Source organism: Amblyomma maculatum, chromosome 8 (genome assembly GCF_055883805.1).
Source record: "Amblyomma maculatum isolate TAMU_Amacu chromosome 8, ASM5588380v1, whole genome shotgun sequence".
NCBI classification, from domain to species: domain Eukaryota; kingdom Metazoa; phylum Arthropoda; class Arachnida; order Ixodida; family Ixodidae; genus Amblyomma; species Amblyomma maculatum.
In genome coordinates this window covers 25,712,543-25,724,248 of record NC_139351.1, presented here as the reverse complement: position 1 = coordinate 25,724,248, position 11,706 = coordinate 25,712,543, and the positions used below count along the sequence as shown (strand labels likewise).

General features: G+C 44.4%; 1 protein-coding gene, 1 long non-coding RNA gene and 2 other non-coding genes across 4 annotated transcripts; 1 reads left to right on the top strand and 3 right to left on the bottom strand.

The window, feature by feature from the left end:
- Positions 1-1,426: 1,426 nt before the first annotated feature.
- On the bottom strand, positions 1,427-6,591 carry LOC146180763 (uncharacterized). Its single transcript, XR_014700117.1, has 3 exons — positions 6,562-6,591; positions 2,882-3,104; positions 1,427-1,567 (listed from the first exon to the last, which is right to left on the bottom strand). It is a non-coding gene; the product is annotated as an uncharacterized LOC146180763 (long non-coding RNA).
- Positions 6,592-9,462: 2,871 nt separating this feature from the next.
- Positions 9,463-11,706, bottom strand: LOC146180760 (uncharacterized). Its single transcript, XM_084575647.1, has 6 exons — positions 11,662-11,706; positions 10,653-10,781; positions 10,113-10,154; positions 9,960-10,022; positions 9,625-9,666; positions 9,463-9,534 (listed from the first exon to the last, which is right to left on the bottom strand). Exons 1-6 carry the CDS (start codon positions 11,704-11,706, stop codon positions 9,463-9,465), a joined length of 393 nt encoding a protein of 130 aa, XP_084431773.1.
- Positions 11,074-11,146, bottom strand: TRNAL-CAA (transfer RNA leucine (anticodon CAA)). Its single transcript has one exon. It is a non-coding gene; the product is annotated as a tRNA-Leu (tRNA).
- Positions 11,201-11,273, top strand: TRNAS-UGA (transfer RNA serine (anticodon UGA)). The gene has a single exon. It is a non-coding gene; the product is annotated as a tRNA-Ser (tRNA).

Sequence of the window (11,706 nt, the reverse complement as noted above, 5' to 3'; positions counted from 1 at the left end):
GCGGCGGTGACGATGTTCCGAAGAGAGGTACGCGGCACGATCGATGCCACATTCTTTGAACATTTCGCCGGAAGGCAGCCACAGCGCTTTTTTTTTATTCATTTTTAGGCTACTGTCGGTTCACAGTGAAGTAGATGATACATTGAGTCTTTTCGCGCTCCCTAAGGAGCGCGAGTCGACGTAGAAAGCCTGCGAAATACGCGCTGCAGCATAGTCAGAGCAGCCGTTGTACTACCCAGTCAGGTTTTTCTTGGTCGCCACGAGACGGCCCCCACTCTATTCAGAACTCCAGCGCAAGGCTCCTGCTGTCGCGCATGATCTTGATTTCACCACCCCTGCTTTTCGCAGCGCTGCATACAGATTGTGAGACGAAATATAGTTTCAGCTGCAGGGGCACGAGAAGCCATCCACTCCTGGTGATAGAAACAATGCGTGGCGTGCGGCGCAGGTGTAGGCAAAAATGTTTCAAATCACATGCTCGTAAGCTACGTGACATTTTTCATGTTTACGCACGTTAACTCTGCACGCACTACGTGAAACTAAAACTGTATATTAGGATTACACCTATAGCCCTCAAACGTCGTGAATTTGCAAAACCTTCACAGCTGGTTTGGACTGACCGTTGATGGTTCGTCGAAAATGAGTAATAATAATATTCTGTGTAACCAATCCTCCAGTCGAATAAAAAGAAAATAACGCTTGCATTGCGCGAGTGACCATCAGAGTGCGCCATTCTGTAATATAATCTGCACGTACCAGTGAGCAAAGACGTCCTTCGATTGTTGCCGCTGTGTCAGACGAGGACGGCGACACTGTTCTCGGAGTCGGAAGCCTCAAACTCACACGATGTAGTCGCAACTAAAACAGAAGCACAAGCGCAAAATGCTGCCAACGAGTTCAGTAATCGCGTACCGACACTTGTCGCGAGTTATAAACGATGCGAGTGAGAAGGAAAATTCGCATGGCCGCCCTATTGAAAAAACTCATATGTAGTTGTCATATGAGTCTCATATATATGAAATTATTGGATATGTGTCATATGTGCTCGTATGTAATATGTGTCCCTCATATGGCACATATGTGTCATGTGTGTCTCATATATATGCAATTGGATATGTGTCCCTCATATGGCGCATATGTGTCATGCGTGTCTCATATATATGCAATTGGATATGTGTCCCTCATATCCTCTAGCATGATATGAGGGCACATGCACGTAACCATACGAGGGCCTCATCATGGGGTACTACCTCATTACTCATGTGCACTGTAAAGCAATTCAGGGGCATGTCCAGCTAACAGCTCTTAAGAGGCAGGCAGGCTTTCTGAACAAGCTTCAAACTCTTCAGTGCAGCAAATGCTGCATCCAAGTAACACATGCAGATTCAGCAGCCTGTTCAGTGAAATTCAGCAGCCTGTTCAGGTTTCAGTGAAATACTTTTTCGTTTTGTCTTTATTTACTTCATATCTCGCAGCATCTCTGCAATATAGCGGTTCAGCTTTGATCGCCGCACTTTTGCTTCTTCAGCAGCACCTGGAGTGTTCAATATATAGGCATCAAATGCATCTGAAAGAGTAAAAGAATAAGTTGTGGTTTAGCTCCGGTTAACCCTAGTTGAATTGCGAAAGCAACAGAAGTTTCTTTTGCCTGCAACATTATTCCCCATCATGCCCTATTAGTGTATGGTGCTACATTATTGGGGGCACTTAAAGGGGTTATGAAATGCCTAAAATGAGGTAAAGCAAATCGGACGAGAGATAGGTACTCCCTCAGTTAATTCACCGCAAGAATTTTTCAGCTAGCTTCATTAACACCGGATATATCGGCAATTAAAAATAGCACTCACCCTCTCCCTTCTAAACTCAACACTCGGAGACACACACAAAAAAACAAAAAACAAAGAAAACAGCTCGGGAACTCCGCCCCGCCTCTGTCGTGGGACTTTCGCAGCTACCGGAAATATGTCAGCCACGTACTGGGCGTCGCGGCTACAGCCAATGGCAGCCTTCGCGAAACGTCACTCTTGGCACTTGTAATGTAGGAACTCACAGCAGAATAGTTCCAAATCTCACCGCCCCGCGAGAACCGAGCAGCCCACGAATTTCAAAAAACGCAGTTCTAAAAAATTAATAATAAATCACTGCCTTTGTTGCAAGTTGTACTTTGGGGGAACACTCGGAAGCATTCGTTTTACACATTCAAAACGTTTATCAGTGACCTTTCAAGCCATTTCCTACCACCTTGAAGCTCATCCTTTAAGGGTATGACATGAGAGCATAAGCTATCAGCCCACATATGAAGTCACGCTTCAACCAACCCCTATGGGCGTGCCTGCGTGTCATAGGGGTAATGAGAATGCAAATGGTTCTGGCAGGCTGATTCTGATATCACCCTCCCATATGGAAGGAGCAACTCGAGTTGGCAGCTCCTGCCCGTGGCATAGGGGTAATGTGAATTCAAATGTCATGGCAGGCTGATTTTTTTATGAGGAGACCGTAGCTGCGCCTCTTCATGGCTTAGCTGCGGCCACCCGAGATCTCGCTTTGGCTGTCGTAGTATTGCTTTCGCAATAATAATCATCACACAATTTGATACAGGTAGGTACTGTAAAATAAAAGCACTTAAATTGTGCACACTGAGCCAAGAGACCAGGGTTCAATTACAGCCATAGCAGTCACATTTCAATGAAAGCGAAGTACAAAACCTGTGCTGCATTGGCAGTGCACATTAAAAAACCTCCAGGTGGCTGAAATTACCCAGAACCTTCCTTTAAGACATCCCTCATAGCTTGAGTTGCTTTGGTACATTTACACTCCATAAGTCAACCATGTAAATAAGAGAAAGACTAAATAAAAAGATGTAAATGTAAAAGATACTTACTGCCCACTGCTGCCAGCTTTTCTGGGCTCAGCCCAGGCTTCTGCACACTGTCTGCAGTTTTCAAAAAACGCCTGCACGCCGCTCCGGTGACGCTCCTTCCACGAAGAGCCGGGACCCCCCACAAAAGTTTTGCTGTATCCTTGCAAAACAAGGAGTCTCGGCCTCGGGAAAGGAGCCAGCGCCACCGTTCTGCACTAACGTAGTGGCCATTCCCGAGGTGGACCTGCAATAAACGGCATATTCTTTGTATAAAGCCTTATAACAGGTTTAGGAGAGATATATTATTCTGTACATTAAATTTGCTAGATACCCTTTTTTCAGAATTGCCACATTTTTATTATTAAGATAATGGCAAATTTCCTTGCACACGATAACAATAAACATAGCACGCATCCGCTCTTCTTTGGACTCGGAAGCACATTAGACTAGTTAGACCGCATGGTCGCAACAAAGATGTGCGAAGTGAAACTCTATTAAGCTTCCTTTGGTAGTCATTTTGCCGAAACCTCCACTAATTCAGGCTCGACGGCATGGTGGCAGCACTGCTGTGGTGCCAAGCACGGTGGAAGAAGAAAGGTGCTCCACCGGCGAGGCTGCTCTGCAGCGAGCGAGCGGCCGCTTAGTGCGACTGGAAGAGAGGGCAGCCGCTAAGGGCGGCACATGTTCTGGGGGACATCCTCCGCTGATTCTGCTGACGTGCCTTTGGAGTAGCGACACCCGCAGTGATAATTTTCCCTTCAATCATAACTAAAAGACCATAACATGGACACATTTCTGTTTTCGTTATTTACACGTCCATTTCTGAGCAGGAAGAAGCTTTCTTACCGCTTACTGATTAAATAACTCAATTTTCGAGAGAGGAGAGAGAAGCATCATCTCGAGCAGATGACGCCTAGTGCTCACTGCCTCGGAGCGCGCTTTGAATGCACTTCTAACGGACTGCTACTTTGTGTGGCCAAAAAAGAGCGGCATCATGTCATCATGCTGCCGATAGCAATGTCTTACGGGTGATTGGCAGGTCAGCTAACGTGTGTACAATGATTTGCCAGACCATATCACGCAGTCTCTTAGATTGCGAGTGCATCGATTCACGTGCTCTGACCAGATATCTACCTATCTACCTTTCATGGATTTCTCTACTGGAACGTGATGTTGTACACCTCAAGCAAGAAAGCCAGTTGCTCGCCCGGCGGCTCGCATTTTTCAAATGCTAGAGAGGGTAGAAGCAGTTTTCCGATAATATGCAGTAAACTTAACCGTTACCTCACAATCGACGAATCGCACTGCATTTCCATGCGCTGAGCATAAATTAAATACATATGACAGCGCATCCTTTAAATTACTATGTTGCAGCAAGGTTGCGACTGTTCAGTGGACAAAGACGATAGGAAAAAATAGTTGCAGTTTGAGAAAGCTTGCATAAGCCCCTATACGCCATTGTGGTAGTGAAAAAAAAAGCTAGCCGGCTATCGAACAATCGAATGATGGCATATGTACCATGGTTGCTGCAAGCCTTAATATTTACAGCGGTGCTCGGTAACCCAAACAGCCGCGAAGTAACTTTGAGTCCACGGATTGTGCTCGCTGATATTTGATAGGGCCTAAGCTAGCCGTCGTGTATGCGTGTATCTGACTATCGAGAACAACGACATGCGGTGCTGTTTCTGGTTCTTTGTTTTTTGCACTTTCTCTAAGTTTTGTTTAAGCATTCAAGTAGAATAACGAACCGGATGCCTTAAACGATATCAGCTACCTGCTTATATACCTCGCACGTACACCTTTTCTTGTAAAAAAAAAAAAAAGAAATAAGGACTATGGACAACAAAGCTTTCTCTGATTTAGTACACAATTAAAACAACAGATTGTAGCATCCTAGCTTGAAATTGTGCCATGTTTACCTACATCATAATTTTATGATGTAGTAAATGTGAACACATTGGCACTCCTACGGGCTCTGCTGTTTGAATATTTTGTCATTATGTTTATGCCTGAGTGGCAGCAAAAAAGCACTGGTGTCGTGCGTATTATACAATCGACGACCGATTTTTTGGATTCTCAACGAACCACGAAAATCTCTGAAAAATCGGGCAGTCTGAAAAAACAAATGTGCACGAAAAAAAGCTCAGCAACGCGTTTCACATGCGTTGCCGAGCATAGTGAGTAAGCCTAGCCGTGGTTGTGTTGATGCGAGAACTATGTTCTGTCGCTACTATGGTTTGCATTTACTTGAATCGGCTTCAGTTCTTCAAGAAGCTGTTTCCGATATTTTTTTTTTTTTCATGCAACGTGGCAGCGAGAAGGCACTCAACAAATTCAGGTGTTGTGATCCAGTGGTTGGTGGTGGTGGTGTGCCTCGACAGTGGGAAAACCTACTCTGTCGATTTGCTTGGAGCTAGTACGCCCGCCGATGCGTGGAAGTCTGTAGCACCCACAACGCTATGCAATTGCTTCCGCCACGTGGGATTTGTGCTGAATGACAAGTCGGCTGCCTTGGACGAGGAGAGCACCGTCGAGAAGCTCTCAGGCAGTGAGCAGCTCATTCACGACCTTCGCACTGCTGATGTCAAAATTTTACCGGCCGTCTCGTTTTCAGAGTTCACAGACGTGGACTATGAGTCGGAATTGTGCGCTGGGCTCACAGATGCAGAAATTATTCGCCAAGTGCTTGTGGAGTCTGAGAGCGACGACGACAATGACTCACCTGCAGCAGCGCAGCCGACGCAAGCTGAACTGATGCAAGCGAAATTCAGGCGGACCTGTTAGCACGGAAGCAGAGCGTGGTGCAGAAAAGCATTCCCGACTTTTTCCGGCCTCAAAGTGAATAATAGGCGATAAATTGAGCTTTTTGGGTGCAGATTTATTTTTTCGGGCTGCCCGATTTTTCGGACATTTTCGTGGTCCGTTGAGAATCCGAAAAATCTGTCGTCGGCTGTATTGTTACATTACCAAACTATCGTGTACTCCTCCAAGTTGCATATCAGTTAAGAAATCATTCATGCTGCCCTGGGTCGAATTACAACCCATAATGGGCAGAAATATAAAAGTACACCCTCCAACCAAAAAAAAAAAAATTGTTTCAAGCAAGCAAACGCCCCTATGTGTCAAAATCAAGCGCCCATCACAGGTGCGCCCATAGAAGCGCCAGTGAAACGAGCAACGAGACAGGCCCCCAGTACTGGTGCTGCCGCTGGCGGCCACGTCATGTGTAAAAGTCACACTAAGCGGCCACTCCTTGCCGCACAGTCCTATCACCTCTCTCTTCCACCGTGGTGCCAAGTATATTTGGGAGCACCAAGCTAACAAGCAGTGAGATCAGGCCTACAACGATTGGTCTCTTCCTGCACCCCTGCTTTTTCACGTGGCGCAGAACAGGTTTTTAAACATTCTAAAATGCAGCACAAGAGGCTGCACTAATTTGAACCGAAGTGTAAGAGGCTTTAACTGCTAGTTTTGGAATTAGGCTTGGGGCTATTGTACAGGCTAACATTTTTTTGCACTATAACAATTAGATGGAAAATTTCACGTCTGTGAGGGATCTGCCTTGATGCTTGGCTACATGCTCGGCAGCATGTTACCGCAATTTCCAAATTATTTTCACCTACACTTGCCAAGAACGGGAGCAAAAAACATTTTATGCTGACAAATTACTTTTAAAAATGCAAACGATTGAGCCATCGCACCTGATCATTCACCTCAGTGAGAACACCCGGGTGTTGTAAGGCTGCAGGACAGTCACTGGTAGAGGCCTGCAAATATGAAATGTGCACATTCTCATTTGCATACAAAATAGTAACGCACATACTAGATTAAAGGGTAACCTCATGAGAATTTAGAATATTCTGAGCTATTGCATTGCACTTCTGAGGCCTCCTTATCAAATTTCAGAGTTTTCAGAATTGGAATAGAATTAAACTATGAAACAGTGACAACTAGGAAATAAACCAAAACTGGATTCTGATAGAGTCTATGTGCAGTTTTATTTGCACGCTGGTGACTGCATGAGTAACAGCTTCAGCTCCCCTGCCCGAAGAAGAGCCTTCATAGGAAACTATGCCCAGGCTCAAAATACCCATACCCTCCCATAACCTACAATATGGGCTTGATCAAAGACTCACAAAGCCAACAACAGCTCCCTCTAAAATCAAGGCCAAGTACGATAGGTATTAATAGAGAAATGCTTTGTAGCCTCCCCTCCCATCCATTGCAATTACACGAGATTATTTTTGCCTATATCAAGCAAGCCTAAACTTCCTTCTCCCAGGGCATTTCACATTTCATGCATTACAAACAGGGAAAAAAAGATGAGTGCACTGCCTGCGGTAAATACTCTTCAAATGATCACACATACCAGTAGTGTCATACAGCCGAACACAGGACAAATAACTTCATCTGCCCCCTTGCACTACCTCTAAAAGCTAGAGGCTGCTCTGCCTCAACATCTGCAACATAAATGGCGGTCTACTCTGACTTCCCATACCAAGCATATAATCCTGCTGGATTATGTGTGACTTGTTAGATGTCAAGGACGAAAACGCTTCCCCTTCTCATCTGATGAAGATTATATATTTATTTAAAGAACCCTTAAAGGCCCTCTTTAAGGGTACTAAAAGTGGAGTTGACAATAAATTCATTGTCTCTCTGACAGCATCAGTCATTATTTGTCTCAAATAACCAAAACAAAAAAAATCTCAAAATATTTTCGTCCACCAAACGCAGACAGAATATAGACAAGCATGCCGACACCACATGCAAGACAGCAGTACAAATCACCCTGACTGAAGCCACAAAAGGGTAGAATTTTAAACTACATAATTTGCAATAATACGAAATGCCACCTAGCTGTAAAATTGTTCAGAAAGAATAGGAAAGCTCCAAAGGGCCTACTGTGAAAGTTTCAATGAAATAACAAAACCCCCGAAGTTGCCCTTTAAAATTATACTAGATATGGATTCATAACAAGCTATAACGATGTATGAAGGAAAGAAGCCAACAGTCACCCCGCCGGGGTGGTGCAGTGGTAAGACGCCCGACTACTGTGCCGGAGTACCCGGGTTCGAACCCGACCTCGATGGCTGCGTTTCGATGGAGGCGAAACGGAGTGGCGTCCGTGTGCTGTGCGATGTCAGTGCACGTTAAAGAACCCCAGGTGGTCGAAATTTCCGGAGTCCTCCACTACGGCATCTCTCGTAGCCTTAGTCGCTTTGGGACGTTAAACCCCACAAACCAACCAAGAAGCCAACAGTCGGCGAGGCCAAGGAAAGCGTTGGAGATGGTACTTTAGGTCTTTTTATTTTTTTTTTCTTTTTGAATGTTTGCTTAGATAATCACAGAAATTAGTAATATAATCTGTTTAGGGGAAAGATAATTAAACACAAAATAGAAGAAAAAACAACGTGCCGATGGTGGGAACCGAACCCACGACCTCCGAATATCGCGTCCGGCGCTCTCCAGCTGAGCTACATCGGCCGCTGTCCCCCCTGCTACTTGCTTGGGTATTTATGTTGTCTGTATACGAACCTTGAGAGTGTTCACCAGCGCCACCCTCAGCCATAGCGGCGGACGTAGAACGTCCATTGTTACCGCCAGCGTCACATAGGACGTGATCAAGAGCGTGGGCGAAAGCTGTGCTAGAACCCTCTTACGCTACCTATGGCTTCAAGACTGCCAGAACCGAGACCCCCGTAAGCTACAAGCAGATCAATTAAGGGGAAATGAGGGTGCTCGTTATAATACATGAAGGAAAGAAGCCAACAGTCAGCGAGGCCAAGGAAAGCGTTGGGGATGGTACTTTAGGTCTTTTTATTTTTTTTTCTTTTTGAATGTTTGCTTAGATAATCACAGAAATTAGAACTTGATGTAGTCAAGTATGGATAATGTATACCAGAGCTTCATAAATGACTACAATCCTTTTTGTTCTTGATTCAATCAACTGTATTGTGTGGCCAGAGTGGAAAAATCACTCTGCATTTGTAGGTATGAAAACTAATGAGTGATTATGATGAGGATAAAGTAAAATGTGTATCACACGAGGCTATAATGCCCTAGAGCAAATAGCACGATACTATGGTTTGGTTTGAGAGGTTTAACGTCCCAAAGCGATTCAGGCTGTGAGAAAAGTCGTAGTGGAGGCCTCCGGAAATTTGGAGCCCCTGGGGTTCTTTACCGTGCACTGACATCGCACAGTACATGGGTGCCTTGCTTTCCGCCTCCATCGAAAGTGGCTCCCGAGGCCGGGATTCGATTCCGCATCTTTGGGCACAGTATTCCAGTGCCGTAACGACTGCGCCACCCCGGCGGGCCATAGCGGGAGACTATGGTGATAGCAGAGGGGTCTAAAGCATTGGAAACATAATTGATCTGTATGAGCTGTCAGTGGTTCAAAATACCGAGAGCTGTTGGGTGTTTTTTTTTTATGCTCCATATACCATTTCGATAGAAAATTCCATGTTTCTTAAAGGTTCGCTGCAGACCCATGTTTAGCATATTGTTTGTTATGGTTTCCACATTATTTGCCTGCACTGCCATGAATGGAAGCTAAAAGATTTTCGAGCTTAGAAATTGGTTCTAAATATGAAGGAAAGTTACTCTACCTGGCCAGTGACCTCGGCAAGGGCACCCAGGTTGGGTTGCTGAGGTGTCATGCTGGTGGAAGCCTGCAAAATGTGAAAATTGTTCAACTACTCCATTCCACTACTATGCATTACTATTTTAAGGCAACTAAAATGAACAAATTAACAGACTACCTGGTAGCAGCTGTCCTCTGGTGGCTGAATGTCCACTGGGTACTACATGTAAGACGCAATATGAAATAAGATTACAGTAACAAAATTATACTGGACTAATAAAACAAATAAAATGAAGTCTCACTACCCTGCTGGTTCCCAATCAATGTTTTTTTTATGCTCCATATACCATTTCGATAGAAAATTCCATGTTTCTTAAAGGTTCCACTGCAGACCCATGTTTAGCATATTGTTTGTTATGGTTTCCACATTATTTGCCTGCACTGTCATGAATGGAAGCTAAAAGATTTTCGAGCTTAGAAATTGGTTCTAAATATGAAGGAAAGTTACTGTACCTGGCCAGTGACCTCGGCAAGGGCACCCAGGTTTGGTTGCTGAGGTGCCATGCTGGTGGAAGCCTGCAAAATGTGAAAATTGTTCAACTACTCCATTCCACTACTATGCATTATTATTTTAGGGCAACTAAAATGAACAAATTAACAGCTTACCTGGTAGCAGCTGTCCCTTGGTGGCTGAATGCCCACTGGGTTCTACATGTAAGACGCAATATGAAATAAGATTATTACAGTAAAAAAATTATCCTGGACTAATAAAACAAATAAAATGAAGTCTCACTTCCCTGCTGGTTTCCAAATTTCTTTTCTTTACTTCAACTTGCAATAATTTCAATTCTATTGGTGTACCCGTGTAATTCAAATTAATGAGCTTTTAGTGTAAAACTGAGAAAAGCAAAGTGCAGGCAGTGAACTTCTATAGCTTGCAGTGCTCAAGATTATTTAAAAGAAAAAGTTCTGTCATGCTAGTAATCATGCTAACAACAGGCTGGAAGCGAAAATGATTCAGTCCTACACGTGAAATATGTTTCCAACTGCTCAGTGTAGTTGAAGTAGCAACCGTCACTGCATATAAACTGCTTAATGTGGAGAGAAAAAAAAAACTAGAAGTTTCAGAAAAGCTCGCTAACACAGTATTCTTGTTTTTTTTGAAGACATGCAATGAACGTCATAAGCTGATGGTTAGTTCTATACCTCAGTGTTTTGAAAGTCCACTTGAGAACGATCAACTTGAGCTGCAGGAACTGTTGCTGTCGATTTCTTCGTCAGCTGGCTGCCATGTGGAGCTCCTGGCATCTCTGTAATGTCGTTGCCACTAGGCTCCTGCACAAAATAGACATTTCTAAAATGCTCAGCACCTATAAAGAGGCATATAATTCCATACAGGAGGAATGATTTTTTTTTTACCGCTGCAATGTGCCACATAGAGGGAATGAGACATGCGGCAACAGCATAAGACAAGATATGAAGCAAAGAAGCCAACAGTCGGCAAGGCCAAGGAAAGCATTGGGAATGGTACTTTTTTTTTAATGCTTACTCGGATAATCACAGAAATTAGTAATGTAATCTGTTTAAGGTAAGGATAATTAAACACAAAGTAGAAGAAAAAACAACGTGCCGATGGTGGGAACCGAACCCACGACCTCCGAATATTGCGTCCGGTGCTCTTCCAACTGAGCTACATCGGCCGCTGTCCCCCCTGCTACTGCCCAATACCCAAAAAAGTAGCAGAGGGGACAGCAGCCGATGTAGCTCAGTTGGAAGAGCACCGGACGTGATATTCGGAGGTCGTGGGTTCCGTTCCCACCATCGGCACGTTGTTTTTTCTTCTACTTTGTGTTTAATTATCTTCCCCCTAAACAGATTACATTACTAATTTCTTTGATTATCCGAGTAAACATAAAAAAAAAAAGTACCATCCCCAACACTTTCCTTGGCTTCGCCGACTGTTGGCTTCTTTCCTTTATGTATTATAACGAGCCCCCTCATTTCCCCTTGATTGATCTGCTAAGACAAGATAGTTACTTCAACAAGTCCATGGTAAGCTGCCATTAGCAGCAACGGCACATTGGGTCTGTTCAATTTGGCTGCACTTTGCTGCACTAGTTCCACAAAGTGCAGCCCTTTAGTATTCCTTTTGCCAGTGCAGTGCATGCCTGCCCTTTTGCATATTCATTTACTGAAATTCCCAACCTATAGGCACCGTGCAGGAACCCAGGGGGCAGCCCTCGTGAACAGGCAACGCCAT